This window comes from Pteronotus mesoamericanus, unplaced genomic scaffold (assembly GCF_021234165.1).
Source record: "Pteronotus mesoamericanus isolate MK-2021 breed Mesoamerican mustached bat unplaced genomic scaffold, CSHL_Meso_final contig_657, whole genome shotgun sequence".
Lineage (NCBI taxonomy): Eukaryota > Metazoa > Chordata > Mammalia > Chiroptera > Mormoopidae > Pteronotus > Pteronotus mesoamericanus.
The window spans coordinates 3,851,205-3,874,899 of record NW_026555229.1 but is presented as its reverse complement, the minus strand read 5'-3'; the positions used below and the strand labels follow the sequence as shown (position 1 = coordinate 3,874,899).

Below are 23,695 nucleotides of genomic sequence, written 5' to 3'. Positions count from 1 at the left end.
GACATCTGGCGACTTCAGCCCTTTGGAAGACAGCCAGAAACTAAGAACAGGGCCTCAGAGCACATAAAAAATAACTGTTGAAAAACTCTAGCAGTAACACATGTATTTTACCACCGCAGAAGAATTTGTTTATCTCTCATTTGGAGCTTCTTTACTTTTTATTTATCTGGGAGTGTTTAAAAATTTTGGCAGTTTATGTGTGGTCCCCCTACCCCTAGTTGATTATAAACAACAATCTAGGAAGAGGTTGGAAAAATTGACAGAGGAGATAAACTGATAGCAGAGGGAAGGCTGACATCAAAAGAGAAAGACCTAAAAGTTAAACTGCTGATATTATATGTTACAACACAGTACAGTAATGTGTGCTTTTCACAATGAACTTGCATCCTTCAGCCAAAGATAGGTCATGTGCAGTGTCTTCTTTTGAAGAAGGCAGAAGAGACAGAGAGATATGTAGTGTGTCTATTTTTAAACATGGTCCAAAGTTAACCAAGTTTTGACATGTTGAAATGGTAAATTCTGTAGTGTTTACACTTGAAATAGCACATTCTTTAGTGATGCCATATCAGTGACATAGATTTAAGTTTGTAGCTGGTTATGGAAGTGATGCTTAGTAACAATTGCTAACATTTATGGAGCACCTACTGTACCAGCCTTGTCCTAGCCTTTGGAGACAGATCTGGGTTCCTGATTTCACTGCTGACTTAACTGTGTGACCTTGGACAGATTACACCACCTCTTTGAGCCTGCATCCTCACGTGTAAAATGGGAACCAGTAGTATGTGATAGGGTTGTTGTGAAGACTCAGTGAAGGAAGTACATTGTATACAATGCATGGCACTTAGTAAGTACTCATTAAATATTAGGCATGATTATAATTGTTTTATCATCATCACCCTTTTAATGATTGCTATCACATTATGATTACTTCCATGTTTCTGAACAAGGAAACTTGTTCCTATTATTGTTCATATAAGTGCAGAGGGTTTTTTCAAGGAATATGTCCACGGTGAAGTAACTAATAAGCTGTGGAGCTGGCATCTGAACATTGGTCTCTTTGATTCCAGAAACATCATACTTTGCATTCACTTTATTCTGTCTCCTCAGTGTATAGTTATAGTCATATTTTCTTAAATATTTAAATAAAATATGTGGTAGGGGAGGGCAGAGGATGTGGGAAATGTTACTAGCCACTTCTCCTTTCCACTGTAGACTCAAGTCATCTCATTGTAGACAAAAGTTCCGGTAATGCAAAGATGTTACCTTTTTATTCAGCAGTACAAATTAACTATGTAATGTTTAATGGTTTTGCAAAATAGATAATATGCAAGATTCATTAAAATTTTATTGGTACTCTGTGTTAATATATTGAACTATTTATCATATACCTGACGTATTTGTCCTTATCATTGATTTTTTTTTTTTGTTATAAACTTAATAGAGCTGTAACGATCTCTTTTTCTTGTAATTAGGCACTTAGTGCTCTTTCATATGATTATAATTATATTTGAGATGCAAGTTAGAATCCTCATCTCTACCAACACCAAATAAATACTTGATAAATAAATAAAAAAATAAAGAAAGAAAGAAAAATAGGCTTGGGGCCTGGACCTTTAGCTACTCCTTATAAAAGACCTAGGGAGAAATGTAGCTAATCATAGATGATTGTTTACATATGGGCATATGTCCGCTATTTATTTCTTCCATTTCTATTGCTTAAACATGTACTTAGGCTCCCTGGCCACACAGGTCAAAGTAATGGACACATCACCTTATTATGGCACAGACACTGTAGCAGTGCAAGGGTACTATGCAAGTTTGGGCCATAGGTGTCTTTGAACTGAAAACACATTCTTAGAGCCCTGGCTGGTGTGACTCTGTGGATTGAATGCTGGCTTGTGAACCAAAGGGTCAGCTGTTTGATTCCCGGCCAGGACACACGCCTGGGTTGTGGGCCAGGCCACCAGTAGGGGGTGCATGAGAGGCAGATTGATGTTTCTCTCCCCCCCTCTCTCTTTTCCTCTCTCTCTCTAAAAATAAATAAATAAAACATTCAAAAAAAGAAAAAAAGAAAACACATTCTTGAGCTGGTATAGTGTACAAAATCTTGTCCGGAGCCACCATCTACATAGCCTGTTTTTGTTCTTTTTATGAATTTTTACTTTTTCAGTATGTTTGAAATCTCAGCCATTGAGATGTGGTCCTGCTGCTGCTCTTTATGTCTCATTAAACTTTTTTTGCAGACACGGTCTCAGTAGGTAGGAGCCAGAATGCCCTCGGTCTGACTCTTAGCCCTGCTGCTATGAACTAACTCCGTGAGCGTGAACAAATTAAGTTTTCTAACTTGCTGAGCATCAGTATACTAATTTTTAAGATGGTTATGGCGAATGAATGAAATGCCATATTTAAAATCCCTACTTTTTAAAATACTGTATTTTTAAAATAACCTGTTGCCTAGTACTTGAAAAATGTTAATTTCCTTATTGCCTTCTTCAGGCATATTGAAAAAGTCTGTATTTCCCAACTTGTATCTTTTCTCTTACAGGTATATCACCTTTTTTTTTTTTTTTTTTTTTTTTTTCAATTCTAGAATGACTTTGAGAATCAAATGAAAAATGTATGAGGAAATTAATTATTTTAAAAGAAATAAATGAGACTACATTAACTTTTTTTTATCCTTTTCTGAGGACCTTTTTTTCATTGCTTTTAGAGAGAGAGGAATGGGGAGAGAGAGAAACATCAATGTGAGAGAGAAACATTGATTGGCTGCCTCTTAGCCGGGGTTCGAACTTGCAACCTGGGTATGTGCCCTGAGGAGGAATCAAATCAGTGACCTTTCGTATTTTGGGACAGCGCTCCAAGCCACTGAGCCATACCAGCCAGGGCCTACTTTGATATTTTTAAGCATAAATTTTTTATTTGCTAGCTTTGAGTTTATTAAAATAAAGTATCTTTATATCTTAAGCTTTATAATTTTCAAGATATAGGTCCATATTACATTGTCTTATGCTTTCCATTTCCTTTGACCTTTCTCTCCAGGTATAAAACATGGAGGCCGGCTCAGTGGTTCGAGCCATCTTTGACTTCTGCCCTAGTGTGTCAGAGGAACTGCCACTCTTTGTGGGAGATGTTATTGAGGTGTTGGCAGTGGTGGATGAATTTTGGCTTCTGGGAAAAAAGGAAGATGTTACAGGTAAGAAGCTTATAATTCTTCATGTACAAAATGGACCACAAGCCCTCCCTTCTTTCCATATTAAAAATAAAGTTTAAATGGGAAACCTAAGTGAGTAAAAACTTCAGAATCCTTCCATGTCTTCCATATATGTTTACTGTGACTTCTACCAGCAAAGAAAGACTGTCTGTTATCATTCCATCTCTCCTGGTTCGTTCCTTCAAAAGGTTGAAATAATTAGATATCAGCTGCCCCCAGCCTAGTTTTATATTCATTTCTTTCCCATCCCTTCCCAGGTTTTTATCCTTTGTATTTAGCAGTGTTTTTTCTTTTCTGAAAATATGCTTTATATTTTCAGAACTCCCCTGTCATATGCTGTTGCTTTTCACTGCTGGTTTTTAATCTCTGATTTATGGAACTGTTTTCTCCACCTTTTTCTCTGGCTGTGTCGTTTTAACATTTTCTACCCTTTCTTTTATTCTCTTAAAGGAATCATGATGCATCCTGTTCACTTCTTCCTAGATCCATGGTTGACCTAAATTTATTAAAGCTGTCTTTTCCCCTATGTACCTACCTCCTCTTTTCCTTTCTTCTGGTCTTTAAAATGCACATTAGCACAAATTTCTTTCATTAATTCGCTTAAGGAAGGGTGAAGACTTTCCTCCACACTGTGCCCCTATGTTAAATCCAATCCTTAACTTACGTTTTTTTATGTAAGTCCAGGTTGGAGTATGTATATTATACAATCCTTAGAACAGACTTTGTTTACACTTAACCCGCATTTGGTAGATAATTATTTCCCAGTAGAAATGATATCTAAGCTGAGACAGAAATGATGAGTAGGAGTTAGCAAGGCAGAGAGAGTTTGCTCAAAGTCCCTGGAGCGAGAGAGAACGCGGAGGAGCTGAGAAAAGTTCAGTGTGGCATGAAGCGTGAGTGGTTGAGCAGGGGAATGGTTCTCAGGAGATGAGCAGACATTCGATCGTGGAGGACAGAGTGTGCCATGGTAAGAAGTTATGGAAAAGAGAAACCGTTAAAGTGCTTTAAGATTTTTGTCCAATTTGTAGGGGCCGCCCTGCCCCCGTGAAGAGACCCAGGAAGACCCTGGGGCCAGTGGCACTGGAGAGGCCTCCACTTTGATGTCTACAACCAAATTCAAAGCTCCTGACCTGTGAAGCACATATTCTGAAAGACTGGAAACCGACAGAATAATAGAAGTATCTATGAATGATCTCAGTAGTGCTTTCACATGGAGTTTACAGAAAGTATTTTTACAGCTTGTTAGAAGTTTCTTGGAGATAGAAGAGGATGTGGCGGGGGATGGTGAATGGGGATGGGAGGAGATTTGACTTGCGGTGGTGAACACACAATACAACATACAGAAACAATATACAGATGATCCATTATACAAGTGTACACCTTAAACCTATATATAATTTTATTAACCAATGTCACCCAATAAATGTAATAAAACAACATGAAATTATCTGAAACCCCCCCCCCACAAAAAAAAAAGCAGTTGCTCATTTATTTTTTTCTTTGGCAGAGCTGGGTCAATTCTGCCTGTTGCAGGTAGTATACTTTCACAGTTAAAGCCTTAACTTCATCAAGAAATATAACTGCCCTTGCAGAAATTTTCAGGTCCCTACTGTTATGCCTATATTGCTCTTAAAAATCCAGTATTTCTTTTAATTATTTATAGAAAAAGTCTGTATTTCCTGATGATTGTTGGAAAACTGTATTATGAGCTTTAATAATTGTAATAAGTTGTACAATAGCAGTGCAACATTAATATGCAGTGTGGTAAATATCTGAGCTCTCAGATGACTTCTGTGCCTTTGTAATAAAAGGTAAAATAAACTTTGTCCAAGTAAAAGCTGTATTGTGATACTCCATGAGGGTTTTATGTCCTTTTATTGAATGGAGTGCTTTGCCATTTAATTTTTAAATGGTGTTTGGGATCCTTGGGACATGTAAATGAAGAGTTATTAATGATTTAAAAGTATTTTTTATCAGATTTTTAAAAGGCTCACAACTGCAAATTGAAGGATGGTAGAAAGGAGCAAAACCAAAGACAGGGAGGTGGGATGGGATGTTGTTGCAGTGGCCGAGGTGAGAGATGCCGATGGCGTGGGCCAGGGCGGTGGGTCTAGAGGTGAGTGGAGGACAGATACCAGAGATTTTTAGAAGGTGGCATCAATTAAACCTCCTGATGCTTCCCAACGGACAGGCTCTATCTCTTTACCATTACCTATTAACACCCTACCTATCTTCAGACTCAAATGCTATTTTTCTTTTTTTTTTTTTTGGCATTCTTTTTAACATTCTTAAAAAAAGATTTTATTATTTTTTTAGAGAGGGAGGAAGGAAGGAAGGGAGAAAGAGGGGGAGAAACATTGATGTGTGAGAGAAACATTGATCAGCTGCCTCTTGCACACTCCCAACTGGGGTCCTGGCCCACAACCAGGCATATGCCCTGACCTGGAATTGAACCAGTGATCTTTCAGTTCACAGGCCGGCAGTCAACCCACGGAGCCGCATCAGCCAGGGCTCAAATGCTTTTTCGTGAAATTTTTCATATTCTTCCTGACCTATTCCCTCTCTTCTCTGAAATCCAGTAGCAATTTGTGTACCTCTGTTGTGACACTAGATGTCAGAATTGAATTTTTGTTTATGTCTGAATTAGATTTTCAGGTCTTTGAGGACCAAGACTTACTCATTTTTCCCTCAGCGGTGTGCCTTGCATAGAGTGACGCTCAATAAATGCTTATTGGACTGAATTGCAATCTTTGGTGTTCTTATGGAGTTTTTAATTGGGCCCTGTAAATGGGCCCAGAAAAAGGTTTTTTGTTTTGGTACACAGACATAAAAAGCAATTTCAGTGTTGGAAATGTTTGCCTTTATTTTCAGGACAATTCCCCAGTAGTTTTGTGGAAATTGTGACCATTCCCAGCCTAAAGGAGGGAGAGAGGCTGTTTGTCTGTATCTGTGAATTTACATCTCAAGAATTCAATAGTCTTTCCCTCCATCGAGGTAAGTTGATCATCAAGAGTAGATTTTAAAATAAGATTGATGGAATTGGTCCATTTTGACAACTAGATGTTCTTTGGAATTTTTTTAACTATCTAATCTCTGGAAGGTCTTCAGCAAAACCAAGATAGCTGACAATGACAATGCCTTGTATTTTAGTTGTGTTTTACAGTTTCCACAGTATTTTCTCACAAATAAATTCTCACTTGGTCCACAACACAGACCAGGGAGGTAGCAGAGTGGGCATTATTAGCTGCATTTAATAAATGATGAAAATAAGATTCAAACAATGTTACCTGCTGATGAGTTTTGGCCTCAGAATGTGAAGTCCTGTCACCTGATTATACAAATTGTATTCTTTTTCCACTGCCCCGTGCTGTAGCCACACTTCAGACTATATTTATCTTTTCTGTCATAAAAGCTGACATGGCTTTGTTAACCACATTACTGTTTACTAATACATAATAGTAGGGTAGGAACTAGTATGCAAATTGAGAGACAGGTGTAAAGTAGCCCCATCTTACCACTCCACAGTAGGGAATGTTATTAAAGTTCTCATCAAGCCAGTTAGTCAGAAACAGTTTAAATAAAACGACTAGTCATAGCCAGCTCTCAGTGATATCCCAAGTATTTCCCACTTTGTGTACTCTGACTTCAACAAGTGTACTTGATGAAGCACATGCATTTCTGCATAAGCACAGACACCGGGAGCGTTCTGCAGTGATGCTTAATGCTCAGTGCAATTTGGTGATGATGCAGAGAACAGTCATCAAAATGATAGAACTTATTGGATGTGTTATTAATATTGTTACTTGCTCTTTTGAGTAACGCACTAAAGAGATAGACTTTTTCTTTCTTAAAAAAGATTTTATTTATTTTATTTTTAAAGAGAGCGGAAGGGAGGGAGAAAGATGGAGAGAAGCACCAGTGTGTGGTTGTTTCTCTCCATGTGCCCCCTACTGGGGACCTGGCCTGCCACCCAAGCCTGTGCCCTGACAGTGAATTGAACTGGCGACCCTTTGGTTCACAGGCCGGCACTCAATCCAGTGAGCCACAGCAGCCAGGGCGGGCTTAATTTCTTAAACCCTGTGCACATATGAGAGAGATCTGAGAGAGAGAGAGACAGACTGAGACAGAAAGAGATGAGAGGGAGAAACTTCACAAACTTCCTTAACCCTTGGTCAGTGAGAAGAAAGAAATGTTGGCTTTTAACCTTAATCTCAAAATCTATTTTGAGACTTTCTTGCACTTCTCTTTACACTGAAACTCTGCCTGTGTTCTGTGTACTTCCTTGCTAATCAGTGTTGGGAAGGCAGGCAGAAAATAGATCAAGGTGTTATAGCAGGGAACCTTATCTGTCCCTACTCACCTTCCACTAGAGGACTGTGGCCCACATCAGGCCAGCCAGAGGGTGTGAAGAGAGGACTTCCCCCAGAGCTGTGCAGAGGATGTGGATGGCGTGGACCTGTCCTTTCCCATACCTGGCTCCTGGAGCCAATAATGGGTGTAAGAATATGCTATGTGGACTTGAGGTGTTGAATTCACAATGCAATATATGATGTATCGTAGAACTGTACACTAGAAACCTATATAATTTTATTAACCAATGTCACCCTAATAAATTCAATTAAATAAATAATACAAGAATTAAAAAAGAATATACTATGTGGGAATATGCAGTATGCCTACAACATTGGAGGAATTTGAGGATGTGGCTTGTGGAAGTAGCTTTTTGCTTCATAATAACATCTTATGCAATCAAGTCTTAGGTATTAAAAAGAGAAATATTCTGCTGAATGCCTTCTAAGGGAAGACTAGTCTAATTTGTTCTGAACTTCCTCTGAAGTTAAATGTACCTCAGAGGATTCCCAGATTCTCAGGAAGACCCTGGTGTGAGTCACCTGTACTAAGGTCAGGTTGGGTCCTGGAATCTTATCTTGACTAGGTTTTAATCAATTAAGCCTAATCAGTTTAAAGATATAAGTGGAGCCCAAGGAAAGTAGATAACCAGGTAGGGGGGGATACAGAGGAAAAGAGTTGAAAGGTGTGTACTCCTTTCCTTATCAGTGGTTTTATCTTGTCCCCTCTGATACTCTGTTGCCACTCACTGCACTGACCATTCAGCTCTCTTTCCTTCTGGGCTTTTCACTGTGTTTGGGCTCTCTGCGTCTTCCAACTAGGACGCACACCCTTTGAGGATGGGGAAGTTAGGAGTGCTTATGCAATTTGTCTTTCTCTGGGAAGTTTAGCATGAAGCGCAGGAATGGTTTTGTTTCCTCTTGTTTTCTGTACATGATGGTCCACACTAACAGGTATTAATTTTACTAGTTGGAAACAAAAATGAAAGCATTGCTTTATACCACATATGGTTTATGAGATTCGAGTCTAGGCTTCCTGACTTTCAAGTTTAGTATTTGGAATGGCCCTTCTACTTCTTAGACTGAAAATTTTCCACTAGGTCAGAGTCTCAGCTCATGAATAGTATACATTCCTGTATCCCTGTGCTCTAGTATTATTAATCCTGTTGTTTCTTTATATTTCCTTACTACCTTCAGTGTAGCAGTGAAGCTTTTCCTGTTCTGTGAAAATAAAACTTTGGTGATTTAGTATATGTCAGGAGGAGATTTGGAATCCTTAAGAGCATGTGGGATAATGTTTGAGATCTGTTTTGTTTTATCATACTGCCTCGAGTTTATTGTTGTCTACTTATACTTCAGAAATATCATTGGGATTCATAAGAGGAAAAAAATTACATATTCTAAAGTTATATACAAAATTATATCTACATAGAATTATAAATATGCATATAAAGCAGACATTATAGCTTAGGGGATGAGAATTCTGATATCCCTAAGTTTAAATCCAGCTCCACAACTAAGTAGCTGGGACTTTGGGCTGTATACTGGAGTTCCCTGAACCTTAGTTTCCTTTTCTATAAAATGGAGATAATGATACCCTACCCTGGGGTAGTTGTGAGGATTAAATGAGTTTATTCATGTAAACATCTGGCGCAAGGTAAGCACTTAACAAATATTAGCTATTTCTATTATTCATAACCAGGGATTCCTGTAGTTCGTAGATGTGCTTCAGGGGACCGTGTGTCCCAATAATTAGGTGAGGTTCTGTGTGTATGTACATTTTCCCAGGGAGAGTCTAACTGGAATCAGAACCCCAGTGGTTGTTCCAGCAGGTGTCACCCTTTCTCATTTTTCTGAAGCTACCTGATTCATTTTGACTGTTCCCTGTATTTTGAGTTATAGTTAAACTCAGCAACAAGGCTATCTCTTAGAAGGACCAATGCAGGCAGGGCCGCTGATGGTTGTAAAAAATAAAGGAAGGGGGAAGAAAGAGAGACCGTATCCCCCACCAATGAAATGAGAGTATTACAAGGAAAAGATAGAGAAAGAAGAGAAAAAAATTAATGGGAGTGATGAAATATCACTTATCATTGCACTACATAGCACAGAATCTTTATTGCTTATCTATAACCTCATGTTTCTAGGGTACCTCCTCACCCCCGAAAAGGGACCAATAAAAAAAATAAACTGATCAATTTATGTATAAACTGATCCATTTATTTATAATATTTATCAATCAAATCTGAGATGCGAGCTATCAGGATTAGGGTTCCATTAGGGCTCATATATAAACCTAAGTAAAATATATGGTTAATTCCCATAAAGCACATAGTCCCTAGCATTAGGATTCAGTGAGGGAACTAATACTTAGAGTCAGAGAACCTAGATTTTAAGAAGATTTGCATTTGTTCTTACCATCTTATTCCTAATGCATTTCTTGTTCAAATAAAGCAACCCAACCAAAAGAAACAAGCTGTGTGGCGGCTGGGATTACTTGTACATGAGTGAAAGGCTCAGGCTGACCTAAGAGTCACCATTTCTTCATTTTCTGTTCTCAAAATCTGGTCAGTGTGCTCTGGGAGCTTCTCATATTGTTGTTTCTGAAGTCTAGAGATGACCACCAGGTAGCATCTACTTCTAAGGAGTCACCTGGGATACCAGGGAAATAGCTGCATGACTCTTTCAGATGAAAAGGAGAGACTCATGCAACAAATTCAGTAACAGGACTGTAAAATAAGGGTGTTGAGCAATTATCTCTAAAGTGCTTTTCAGGATCTAAATGGTGATTTTAAAAAACTTCACCTTTATTATATAGAAATAACCAATAGAATGACAGTCTACCAGGTAATAAAACTTAGCAAAATAGTCACCCAACTGAAAATAGGAAAACACGGCTTATTATAAGAGCTTCATGGAGATCTGGAAAAACAAGGAAAATATTGTAATTCTACAACTTTAAGAAATCCTATTCATTTCAAAGCCAGTAGAGTAGGAGGTATGGCACGCTTTTATTCTTATGCACCAAAAGGCCTATTGTGTGTGAACAGTAGTCACATCTCCAGTGAGTTCCCTTTGTGGTCTTGATGTAATGGCCTTAGAGCCAGTGGGGGCAGGGTGAGAATTACTTGTAATTCTCAGGACCACAAGCCCTAACCAATGGACACTGGATCATAAATTAAAGGAATATAGAAATATAGGACCAAGACCCTATTTTCAGGAACATCCAAAAAAACAGTATCAAATCAGTGAAAATGTATCGGGTGTCTACCAATAAGTACAAAAATTTTACATTAGGCACTGTGCAGTGTACAAAAATACAAGTGTCAAAATTAGTGATGTAAGTGATTGCTTGACTATAAAATGACTTGTATGATTTTACTAGATGCTTTGCGCTCCTGGTCTTATTTTATTTGGGCCAGTTGTATTGCATTCCTTGATGACCTCTAGTCATGAAGGTAAAGTTGACATAGGTGTTGAGTAAGAGGAAAGTTAAAATAAGATTAAAACTGATAATCTACAAAATGAATAGTTCACAATCAGATCATTAAGTTTGTTATAAAACAATTTATTGCAAAACCATAATTTTTAAACTGGGGTAAATCTTTTAAAACTGAACTTTAATTTCATGTTTTATAAAAATAAACACTGCTCCTATTCTTTCTTGACCTCATTTTTTTCAACAAAAGTAAGACAGATGCTAACTTTTCAGTTTACATTTTATGAAAATATCTGAAACACCAATATTGGAACTATAGGTTATTTTCAAAAACAAAAATTGACTAGAACATTCTTTTAATATTTTATTATGATGCATTTTCAAGATACATATAGTTCAATAAGGCCTCCAGAGAAAATAAATGGTTTATTGCCCCTACCCTGTACCTCCAACAAAGAACCCTTTTCTGGAGATTTCTTTCTTTGTTCCATATTTGATGTCGAATATATTTTAGTCTGAGAAATTAGATCTCTCTGTTCAAAGAACTATAATGAACACAAATATATTCTTTATCATTTATAAATTAATCCTGTGGTATAGACTGTGAGAACATTGTTTATATTAGCATTTTTCAAACTTTTTGATCTCAGGATCCCTTTACACACTTAAAAGTTATTGAGACCCTAAAAAGCTCTTATGTGGGTCTATTGATCTGTTACCATATTAGCTATAAAAACTGAGAAATTTAAAAATATTTATCAATTCATTTTTTTAAAACCCATGACATGTTAACATAAATAGCATGTTTTAAGAAAAATACTAGTTTTATAAACAATGAACATTTGGTTCTCACATTTGTATCTGCTTTCAATCTGCTGCAATACATTGTTTTGACTGAAGTGTATGAAGAAAATGTGATAGTTTGGACCTTACAGACCATCTGAAAGGATCACGGGGACCCCCACCCCTGCCTAGGTCTCATGCACCACACTTCAAAAACCACTGGTTTACGGGAATTTTCAGTATCTTGTCATTAAAATGTCAAAATTCACTAAGTTGTCAAAAGTGTTTGGTAGATGTTTAAAATGATGATTTGCACTATCAGTTATAGTAATATTTTTCTGGGGTGATGACTGAGGTCACTCTCTTTGCTTCTCTTTCTTTAGGTGACCTAGTGATTCTCGATGGCGCTCCCACGGTTGGCTGGCTGCAGGGCCGAAGCTGCTGGGGTGCCCGCGGCTTCTTCCCATCCTCGTGTGTTCGGGAGCTCTGCCTCTCGTCGCAGAGCCGGCAGTGGCACTCACAGAGTGCTCTGCTCCAGATTCCTGACTACTCGATGGGCCAGGCCCGGGCGCTGATGGGGCTCTCTGCCCAGCTGGATGAGGAGCTGGACTTCAGAGAGGGGGATGTGATCACTATTATCGGAGTTCCTGAACCAGGCTGGTTTGAAGGGGAACTAGAGGGTCGAAGAGGCATTTTTCCTGAAGGTTTCGTAGAGCTTTTGGGGCCCCTGAGGACTGTGGACAAGTTGATAAATTCTGGAAATCATCGTGACTGTGTAATAAATGGTGAAATAGACACCCCTGCAGGAGAAGAAGAGAGAGGGCCAGACGAGGAAGACGAGCCGCCAGGGACCTATGGAATCGCCCTCTACAGATTCCAAGCCCTGGAGCCAAATGAGTTGGATTTCGATGTGGGTGATAAGATCCGAATCCTGGGGACCCTGGAAGATGGCTGGCTAGAAGGATCACTGAAGGGCAGGACAGGCATCTTTCCTTACCGGTTCGTAAAGCTCTGTCCTGAAACAAGGGTGGAGGAAACTGCGGACCTGCCGCAGGAACGCAGGCTTACCGGGGTCCCTGAAACGACTTTGGATTGCTCAGAGAACTCCTTAGTAGTGGAGGAAAAAGGACATGAGTCTCATGAATATGAGACAGAGAAGTCCAACTATATTATTTCTGAAACATCTGTTTCTCCCCTGGATCACCTGACCTCTGAATACGAAATAAACAAAATCTCCCATTGGGATGAGGATACCTCCAGAGGGCCCCCGGGAAGCCCAGGGGCTGGGCATGAACAGCCTTTTGTCAAAGACTCCTCCATGAAGGATCCTTCAGAGGTAGTCAATGGTGTTTCCTCCCAACCTCACGTACCTTTTCATCCCCAACTGCAGAAAAACCAGTATTATTCTAGAGCAGGAGGGAGCCACCCAAACCCTGAGCAGTTCTCTGACCCTTTTCTTCTAGAAGCAAGGACTAGAGACTATTCCAGCCTGCCTTCCAGAAAAACATATTCCCAGCCAAAAACCCTTAAGAGGCCAGTGTCTCCTCTTCACAGCAGTTCTTCTCTTTCAGCCTCTAGGGTGGTCAGACCTCGCCAGTTGAGCCCTCAACTCCAGGGCATGGCAAGGTCTGCCAAAAAGCACACCCCCAAAGAAAAAAATGCTTCACGCTTTTGTTCCGAGACGAAGCCTGGTCTGCAAGACCAGGCACCCGCTGTGGAAGCATTGACCCCTCCACAAGGAGATGGCAACATTGACCTGGATTCTAAGTTGACACAGCAGCTGATAGAGTTTGAGAAGAGCTTGTCAGGGTCCGGCACAGAACCAGATAAAAGTTTGCGCCATTTTTCAATCGTGGACTTTAGCTCAGAGAAGGATATTGTTCGAGGTTCCTCAAAGCTAATCACCCAACAGGAGCGGCCTGAGAGGAGAAAGGCCCTAAGGCCACCGCCACCCCGTCCCTGTACTCCAGCATCCACTTCTCCCCATTTGCTGGTGGACCAGAACCCGAAACCTGACCCACCCCTGGCAGTGCGGCCCTCTCGCCCAGCGCCCCTGCCTCCCTCGGCACAGCAGAGAGTGAATGCGGTGCCCCCCAAGCTCCTAACCTGTACCCGTCCTAGCTGTGAGACCCCAGAAAAAGAGGCCCCTGAGACTATGGAAAAGACCTTGGACCAAACGTCCCAGTGTCCCTTGGTACTGGTGAGGATTCAGGAAATGGAACAGGACTTGGATATGGATAGCAGGGCTCAAGAAGACCTGAATTCAATGCTGGAAGAGAAGCAAGAGGACTCCTTAAGGGCAGAGACCCTTGAGAATCTTGAGTTCTATGAGAGCAACATCGAAAGTTTGAACATGGAACTCCAGCAACTTAGAGGTAAGTGTTGGGGAAATACTATATACTTGTTTCTTGTCACCCATAAGTCCAAGTAGCAGCCTACCCATATATTTTAGGGATATGTTACCATTGTTGATCAACAATTAAAGAATGATTTGCTTTTTTATTACCTAATTTCTTCTTTCACCACAATTAGAGATCTCTGTCTCTATGTATCCTGTAACCACTGTGGCCTCCTGACTTTGAGGCTCAGGTAAAGAAGCTCAAACCTCAGTTGCATTTATACCTCCTGTACTGCTGTGACATCCATAGCAGTCATACAGATGGGAAGTCCCCAAATGTAACTTTCTTTAACCAGGCTGTACTAAGGACTGAAGGTGTTTAGGCCAAGAGACATGAGAAAACTACATTTTGTGTCTTTGTGGTCTAGGTGCTAGATTTCAATAATATAATAATAATAATAATAATAATAATGGCTAACATTTATTAACTCATTAATAAACATTTGTTACCATTTACTTACACAAAGAATCTTCATAGCCACCCTGAAGGTACTGGAATAATTCATATGGCTACTTTACAAATGGAAAAAATAAAAGTTACAGAGATTAAGTTACTTGCTGAGGGAGCAAGGATTTGAGCTCATGTTTTTAACTATTCCAGTTTACTGCTTCCCATCTTGCACATTCAGAAGTTCAAATGCTGTCCCTTAATTAGGGGGTGACCAGCCTCTGGAGACTTCGTATTCACCAGACTACCAGGAGATAGAATTTGAAAAGCAGAAAGAGTAAGAGAGGGAGACAACAGCAGTTGGTCGAAGACCCAGGGAGAAGATGACCTCATGCCACTTAGGCACGTGTGCCTGAGAGCTCTGCGCTGGTGTGTCATCAGCAAAGTGAATAATGAAAAGTGATCTGTGGGTCTCGGAATTGCAGGATACTAACGAGAAAGAAAAGCATGAGTCTGGTGGCCCAGAGACTGAATCAAGATAATTGCCGAAGTACACATACCTATTCCTCTTGTCCTTTAGATCCCTAAAAGTGAATGAAAAACATAATTAAAAATTCCAAGAAGAAGGAATATTAATGGAAGGCTGGAAATTGAGTAATTTTCTGAAAGATGAAAAGCAGATGGTGTTACAGAAAGAGAGGAAACCTCTATCTAAAATATGCTCAGGAGAGGACTGCTATGCATGTGGGCACCCTTCTGAGAGAACTGCAAACTCAGGCATGGAAGTAGGAGAGGGTTCTAGAGCAAGTTCAGTGTGATGAATTGAGGAATGGCTAGGCCACTGGCCCCCTGTGTCATATGCACTAAACAGGCAGCAGCATTTGCCCTCAAGGGGAAGCATGAGGATGAGTCCACAAAAAGGTGCTCATTTAATATGAATACCTGGATTCTTGGGGGAATGCCAGATATCTTGACAATTTCAAAATGCCTGAGAAAGAATTCTAAGGGAACTTTGGCTCAGCACTACGTCCCTGAAGCCATAGCAAGCCCTAGGATTCTCCATTGCCTTTCATACCTACAAGTTTGGGGATATACTTGTTAATGAGTCTTGCATCAGATATACAGATGGCAGAACAAAAGGCTCCCACATTCCAGGTAGCAGGAATTTTTCAATAATGATACTTTCGAGAATTGATAGCGTTCCACAGAAATGTTATATATTCCGTCCTTAAGGACACCATGCAGTGTTTTTTCAATGGATATGTGAATTAATGAACTGGTACTAAGTGATGAAATTGGTATAATTTCAACTGGCCTTCTTTCTCAGGACCAATTTAATAATTCTGTTAGTGTTCGTAGTATATGTTGATTTTTTTTTTAATTCTAAAAGATTAATACTGTTAAAGACCAACAGTAGATGGGTAGTGTTTTAATCAGAAAGATTTTTCTTTATTTGAATACACCAAATACTGCATTCAGGTTGTTAATGTTGACTTAATTAATGTTGTCAATAGGTGTATTTTTTATGTCAATTTCTCATACGATGAAATTATTTATTCCTTGCAATTACTGACAGTGCCCTTTAAGGTCATCCTTTTCTGTCTTCATAAAAAGTCTATTCAGCCCTGGCTGGTGTGGCTCAGTGGATCGAGTGCCGACCTGTGAACTAAAGGGTCGAAGATTTATTTCCAGTCTAAGGCACATGCCTGGGTTGCGGGCCCGGTCCCCCAGTAGGGGGATGCACGAGAGGCAACCACACATTGATGTCTCTCTCCTTCTCTTTCTCCCTCCCTTCCCCTCTCTATAAATAAATAAAATCTTTAAAACAAAGACTATTCAACAATAAAATTAGTTCCTTGAAAGAAGAGGAAATTAATCAGTTTAAATACCAGACTTTATCTCTCGGATCCAATCTTGCACTACCTCTAATCTTGAAATTTGAGGCCTATGATTCAAAGAACTTTTGGTATAACATTTACCTAATTCTGACTGATATTATTTTTAGGTGTTTCTATGTCTCTCAATGAAAATTTTAAGCATACTAAGAAGAGGGGCACTGTGTATTAGTGTGTCATTTCCCACACATCTGGCATAGTGATCTATAGGCAGTAGATTCATTAAATACTTGATGAATTGAATTTACTTTAACTGAATGACATTGAATTGATGTTGCCTGCTCTACACCCCAGAGCTTTCAAAGATTTCCTGCCTCTGTTGTTATTTTGAACTTGGACTACTAGGGGGCCAGTGCAGAGGTGTCCGTGAGACATACATAGTTAATGGGGACCAAAGTAGTCCAGTTCTGTGCCAGACCCAAAATGAAATTCTTTTTGGTAGCTGTTCCTCCTCCTCCTCTTTCTTTTTCTTCTTCTTCTTCTTCATCAAATAAGAAAATGTATGAGCAAGTGCCTAACTATGCTTATCACATGGTAAGCATTTAATAGGAGTTTGAGAAATTAGAAGAAAATATTATCAAGAAGCACTTCTAATTTCAAGACTTAAGTATGAAGCTAGCTACGTCAACAGGGGATAAATACATTGAATGAATTAAATTTAAATATGGTGTGATATACAGATTTTCATAATACTTCACACCTAAATCGATATAACATTAATACCAATCTTCATATTGCTCCTTCTTATGACTATGGAATTATGAAGTCATGAGGATTCATTTCCTAGAAGCTCTATGTTTTTTTCAAATCTGATGTGTTACCTTTTATAATTTCCTGTTTGCTGCAGATACCTGTCAGCTTGTTTTTTTATTTTCTTTACATAAGGTAAGATTAGTTATTTTATAGTCTGTTAATGATAGTTCCTAGATATTAAATCTTATTGGGACTGTTTTTCATGCCACATGGTTCTCATTAGTGTGGTCTAGACTCCCTGTGTGTCTGACTACCTTTTACTGTGTATTACTCATAGTATTTGGAAAATTTTAAGACCTGAGAGGAAGGCACCTGGCTGCAGAGAGGATTTGTACTCATTTGCTTCATTCAGTTGTTTGTGGTCAGCTGTTTCCAAATTCCTGACGGATAAATCTTTGGGGTTCAGGAATAAGAAATTGGAATTCCTGGTAATTCCTAAAATTATAAATTAGTCTGTATTTAAAAAAATTCTTTATTTACATGTTCTTAAATGATAATAGTAGTGACCATAATAATTAACTATGAATAATTTTCCTGTGTTAGGAATGTGCTAAAAATTTTAGAGATTTTTATATATATATATATATGAAATATATATGAAATAAATGCAGTTTATTATTATTATGAACCAAAATATTGTGACAAGATTATATATTTTAATGACATGTAAAAGTGTTCTCTTTCTGATAGTAGACTTTTAAAATTTTTTTTACTTTTTATTTTAAAATAATTTTAAATTTACAGAAAAGTTGCAAAAACAGTAGAGATTTTCCATATACCCTTCACTGAGATTCCCCTAACCCTAACATCTTAGATAACTATAAAATATGTATCAAAATAAAAAGTTAACATAATAGACATTTGATAATATAAAACATTTACAAGAAGGGAAAATTAACACAATAATTGTTAATAAAATTATTTTTAAATTATATCAGAAATATTTGGTATTTAAAAGTTATCCTATTTAAAAAGATTCTTGTTTATTCTATTACATTTGTCCCAGTTTTTCCCCCTTTGTCCTTCTCATCCCAAACCAGCCCTGCTCCCACTTTTTATCCCCACTCTGTTGTCCATGTCCATGGGTCATTCATACATGTTTTGACTAATCCCTTTCCTGTCTTTCCACCATTCCCCTCCCTCCGTTTTCCTCTGGTAGCTGTCAGCCTGTTCCATGCTTGTGATTCTGTTTTGCCCATTAGTTTATTTTGTTCATTAGATTCCTGTTATAAGTGAGATCATATGGTATTTGCTTTTCACTGACTGGCTTATTTCACTTAGCAAAATAGTCTCCATTTCCATCCATGCTGTTGCAAAGGGTAGGAATTCCTTCTTTCTTTCTGCTGAGTAGTATTCCATTGTGTAAATGTACCATAGTTTTTCAATCCATTCATCTGCTGATGGGCACTTAGGCTGTTTCCAACACTTGGCTATTGTATAGATAGCGCTGTTATGAACACAGTGGTGCATAATTTCTTTTGAATTGGTGTTTTGGGATTCTTAGGATATATTCCCAGGAATCACTGGGTCAAAAGGCAGTTCCACTTTTAGTTTTTTTGAGGAAATTCCATTCCATTTTCCACAATGGCTATACTAGTCTGCATTCCCACCAACAGTACAATAGAGTTCCCTTTTATCCATGTCCTCGCCAGCAATTGTTGTTTGTTTATTTATTAAAGACAGCCATTCTGACAGGTGCGAGGTGATAGCTCATTGTGGTTTTAATTTGCATCTCTCTAATGGCTATTGATGCTGAGCATCTTTTCATACATCTATGGGCCCTCTGTATGTCCTCCTTAGAGAAATGTATATTCTGGCCCATTGCCCATTTTTTAAAAAATTTTATTTATTTTATTTTTAGACAGAGGGAGAAGAAGAGATAAATAGAGAGAGAGAGAGAGAGAAACATCAATGTGTGGTTGCCTCCCACGTGCCCCTTACTGGAGACCTAACCCCGCAACCCAGGCATGTGCCCTGACTGGGAATCGAACCAGTTACCCTTTGCTTTGCAGGCCGGTGCTCAATCCACTGAGCCCCATCAGCCAGGACAATTGCCCATTTTTTAATTGGGTTATTTGTCTTCCTGGTGTTGAGTCGTATGAGTTCTTTATATATTTTGGAGATTAAATCCTTGTCTGATGTATAATTGGCAAATATGTTCTCCCATACAGTTGGTTCCCTTTTCATTTTGAAGATAGTTTCTTTGGCTGTGCAGAAACTTTTTAATTTGATGTAGTCCCATTTGTTTATATTTTTCCTTTATTTCCCTTGCCGTAGGAGATATATCAGCCAAAATGTTGCTACATGGGATATCTGAAATTTTTCTGCCTGTGTTTTCCACTAGGACTTTTATGGTATCACAACATATACTTAAATCTTTTATTGATTTTGAGTTTATTATGGTGTATGGTGTAAGTTGGTGGTCTAGTTTCATTTTTTCACATGTACCAGTCCAGTTTTCCTAACACCATTTATCAAAGAGGCTATTTTTACTCCATTGTATGCTTGTGCCCGCTTTGTCAAATATTAATTGACCCTAGAGACATGGGTTTATTTCTGGGTTCTCTGTTCTTGTTCCATTAATCTATGTGTCTGTTCTTTTGCCAGTACCAAGCTGTTTTGATTACAGTGGCCTTGTAGTATAGTTTGATACCAGGTATTGTGATCCTTCCTATTTTGTTCTTTCTCAAGATTGCTGTGGCTATTTGGGGTCTTTTTTGGTTCCATATACATTTTTGAAGTATTTGTTCTAGATTTGTGAAATATGCCATTGCCATTTTAATAGGAATTGTGTTGAATCTGTAGATTGCTTTGGGTAATGTGTATATATTAATGATGTTAATTCTTCCAATCTATGAACACGGTGTATGCTTCCATTTATTTGTATTTTCCTCAGTTTCTTTCTTCAGTGTTCTATAGTTTTCTGAGTGCAGGTCTTTTCTTCCTTGGTTATCTTTATTTCTAGGTACTTTACTTATTTATTTTGTTGCTATTGTAAATGGGGTTTTTTTTTCTTAGTTTCTCTTTCATAGTTCATTGTTGGCATTCAAAATGCCATCACTTTCTGAATATTGACTTTGTATCCTGCTACTTTGCCAAATTAACTTACTAGGTCGAGTAGTTTCTTGATGGAGCCTATAGGGTTTTCAATGGGCACTATCATGTTGTCTGAGAATAATGACAGTTTTGCTTCTTCTTTCCAATCTGGATGCCTTTTATTTCTTTTTCTTGTCTGGTCACTGTGGCTATTACTTCCAGTACTATGTTGAATAAAAGTGGTGAAAGCGACACCCTTGTCTTGTTCCTGATCTTAAGGGGAACACTTGTAGTTTTTGCCCATTGAGTGTGGTGATGGCAGTAGGTTTTTCGTATGTGGCCTTCATTATGTTGAGGTATGCTCCCTCGATTCCCACTTTGCTTAGTGTTTTTATCATAAATGAGTGCTAGATGCTATATCAAATGTTTCTTCTGCATCTACTGATATGATCATGTGATTTTTGTCTTTCATTTTGTTTATGTGATGTATCACATGTATTAGTTTGTGAATATTGTACAGGATAAATCCCACTTGTTCATGGTGTATGATCTTTTTAATGTATTGCTGGATCCAGGTTGCTAGTATTTTGTTGAGGATTTTAGCATCTATGTTCATCAGAGATATCGGCCTGTAATTTTCTTTCTCTGTTATGTTTAACTGGTTTTGGGATTAGGATAATACTGGCCTCATAAAGAGTTTAGGAGTCTTCCTTCTTGAATTTTTGGAATAGTTTGAGAAAGATATGTGTTACTTCTTCTTAGGATATCTGGTAAAATTTGCTTGTGAAGACATCTGGTCCAGGGCTTTTGTGTGTTGGTAGTTTTTTGATTACTGCTTCAATTTCGCTAGTTGTTACTGGTCTATTCAGGTTTTCTGCTTCTTCCTCATTCAGTTTTGGAAGATTATATGTTTTTAGGAATTTATCCATTTCACCCAGGGTGTTGTTACTTCTCCTCTTTCATTTCTCATTTTATTTATTTGGATCCTCTCTTTTTTTCCTTGATCAGTCTGGTTAATGGTTTCTCTATTTTGATTATCTTTTCAAAGAATCAGCTCCAGGATTCATTGATCCTTTGAATTACTTTTTAGCCTCTTTGTCATTTAATTTTGCTCTGATCTTGATTATTTCCTTCCTTCTGTTGCCCTGGGCTTTGTTTGTTGTTGTTCCTGTAGTTCTTTTAGATGTAGGGTTAGGTTGTGTATTTGAGATTTTTCTGTCTTCTTTAGGTAGGCCTGTATTGCTATGAAATTCCCTCTCAGGACTGCCTTCTCTGTGTCCCATAGGTTTTGGGTTGTTGTGTTCATTTTCATTTGTTTCCAAATGCTTTTTGATTTCTTCCTTGATCTCATGTTAACCCATTCATTATTTAATAACATGTTATTCAGCGTCCATGTGTCTGAATGTTTTTGAGGGTTTGGTTTTTTTTGAGATTGGTTAAAAAGTTATCCCTTAAATAAAATGTTAGATACACAAAGCATGAGTTGCCCAATCTGATGGTATTGCTCTTTGTTTTGTGACTAATATTCCAGATATAGAAGGTTTCCATTTTGCATGGATGTTGGTTGAATTGCTGAGTATATCCCAAAGCATCTTCAGGCGGGGCCATTAGGGTATGTGCTGTTTCAATATAAGCTAATTTTCTTTTTTACCAAAGAAAATATTTTGTCTACTTGCTCTGATTTTGGCTTTGCCGTTGAAATGGATATTGTTTTTGCTGATTCAAATTTTAGACAATAAACTTGTAACAATATTCACATCTACTCTTTGCATCTCTCCTGTTAAAATATTTACAGAGAACTATAACCTACAGCAAATAAACACTGGAAAACACTGGGCAAACATCTGTGGGTGGTATTCAAATAATAGAACATACGCCTCTCTGAGCAAGATTTAGCAACCCTACTTAGAATCATGTGTCAGAACTGCCAATTTAAGGACTTATTTTGCTTCTAAAACTTGATATTGACATTTTTGGACATATAAGATTTGTGTAAAATATACTGTGGAAATGAGCTTATTAATATTTATTTTGTTTGCAAGAATGACTCAATGTTAGCACACACACATAACAGCAACAGCTACAGGCAAAACTAACTGATTAGATTTTGATTACTTCTCCCCAATGTACTCTTGTCCCAGTGAACCTTGATCTTTTGCTTTGTCTTGGTATTTTCTGCTCTTGCTTTCAACTTGATATATTTCTCAGCTGATTCTTCTTAGGATTGAAAAAGACATAAATTTCCCAAGAAATGCTGCGAAGGAATTCCCACATGGAAACATGAGTCAGCCTCAGTCCAGTTCCACTTTGAATGGACTCCCAAGTCTTAAAGAGCCTTGGCTGACTAGGGACCCAAGCTGTAATTTTGCAAGAGGGCTAGTCCTTTGGAATATTAGCTTATTACATGAAAGGTCTCCTTTTACACTCCTCACCTTGCAGCTCTAGCTTTGAGTTTTGGGCTCCTTCTCCCCAGAGGGCCACTGAACCAAAAGTTCCATTTTCTGGGGTTGGCAAGCACCCGGGGGCAATGTGGTTTCTGTGGTTACTTATGTCTCTGGATTCTAGTTTTTCTTTTGGTTTTGGCCCGTACATTACCATCTTGTCAGTATGTTGATAGTTTTAAGATGTTTTATTCTATTTCTTCTAATTTTTTAAGCTATTTTACTATGAGAAAGTTGGTTCAAATAACCAAAACTTAATTTACTGGAAATAGAAAGCCCAGTATTAGTTTTAGGTAAGCCAGTGTTTGGCTCTGAGAATTAGAAGTTTTAAATTTGGAATCATTGTGCAGTTGGTGTAGAAATTTATGATGATAGTGTGTTGGGGACTGAAGTGTCACTTTGTTGGCTTCATGGTGTTGCTCGATTCAACCACTCATTCCTCCAGCAAATGTTCATGGAGTTTTTACCATGAACCTGGCCCTCTGTGGGGTCTCTACCGCAATAATAAATGTGGATGTGCTCTCTACTTTCAAGGAGCTTCCTGTCAAATAAATTGCTGGTTAATAAATTACATTCATATCTAATACACAGTACTTCAAATCTGATAAACAGATTGACTTCAGAAGCACTGGAAACATATCAGGGGTAGGCCACAGACTCAGATTTCCCAGCACATGTTACTTTTGGAATCCCTGACTAGGACTACATATGGCACTGGGAGAATCTCATTTTAGCATATCATAGTCCTTTCCTGTCTGTAGGAGAGGTTCACATGCCTGAATCTGACAAGTAGGGCTGTACATTCATTTCTTTATTCAGCAAATATTTCTTGAGTATATACTGTGAGCTGGCCACTAGCTATACGTTGATTAATAAAATGGGCATAGTCATAGATAGTATCATTTGTATTTGTGTGTCTTTGAAACTCTAGTGGTTACACTGATAATAACCTCTACATTTAATCACTCTCTGTCTTGCTGCCTTTGAATCATGGCTGTAGTTACT

At 38.3% G+C, this 23,695-nt stretch overlaps 1 protein-coding gene across 1 annotated transcript in view; it reads left to right on the top strand.

Moving 5' to 3' along the window:
- Positions 1-23,695, top strand: part of DNMBP (dynamin binding protein) — a 98,678-nt gene that overhangs the window by 23,806 nt on the left and 51,177 nt on the right. The window contains exons 2-4 of the mRNA XM_054581349.1: positions 3,040-3,193; positions 6,083-6,205; positions 12,163-14,154. Of these exons, the coding sequence (XP_054437324.1) occupies positions 3,049-3,193; positions 6,083-6,205; positions 12,163-14,154 (2,260 nt within the window). The 5' untranslated portion in view covers positions 3,040-3,048. The remainder of the gene's footprint in view (positions 1-3,039; positions 3,194-6,082; positions 6,206-12,162; positions 14,155-23,695) is intronic.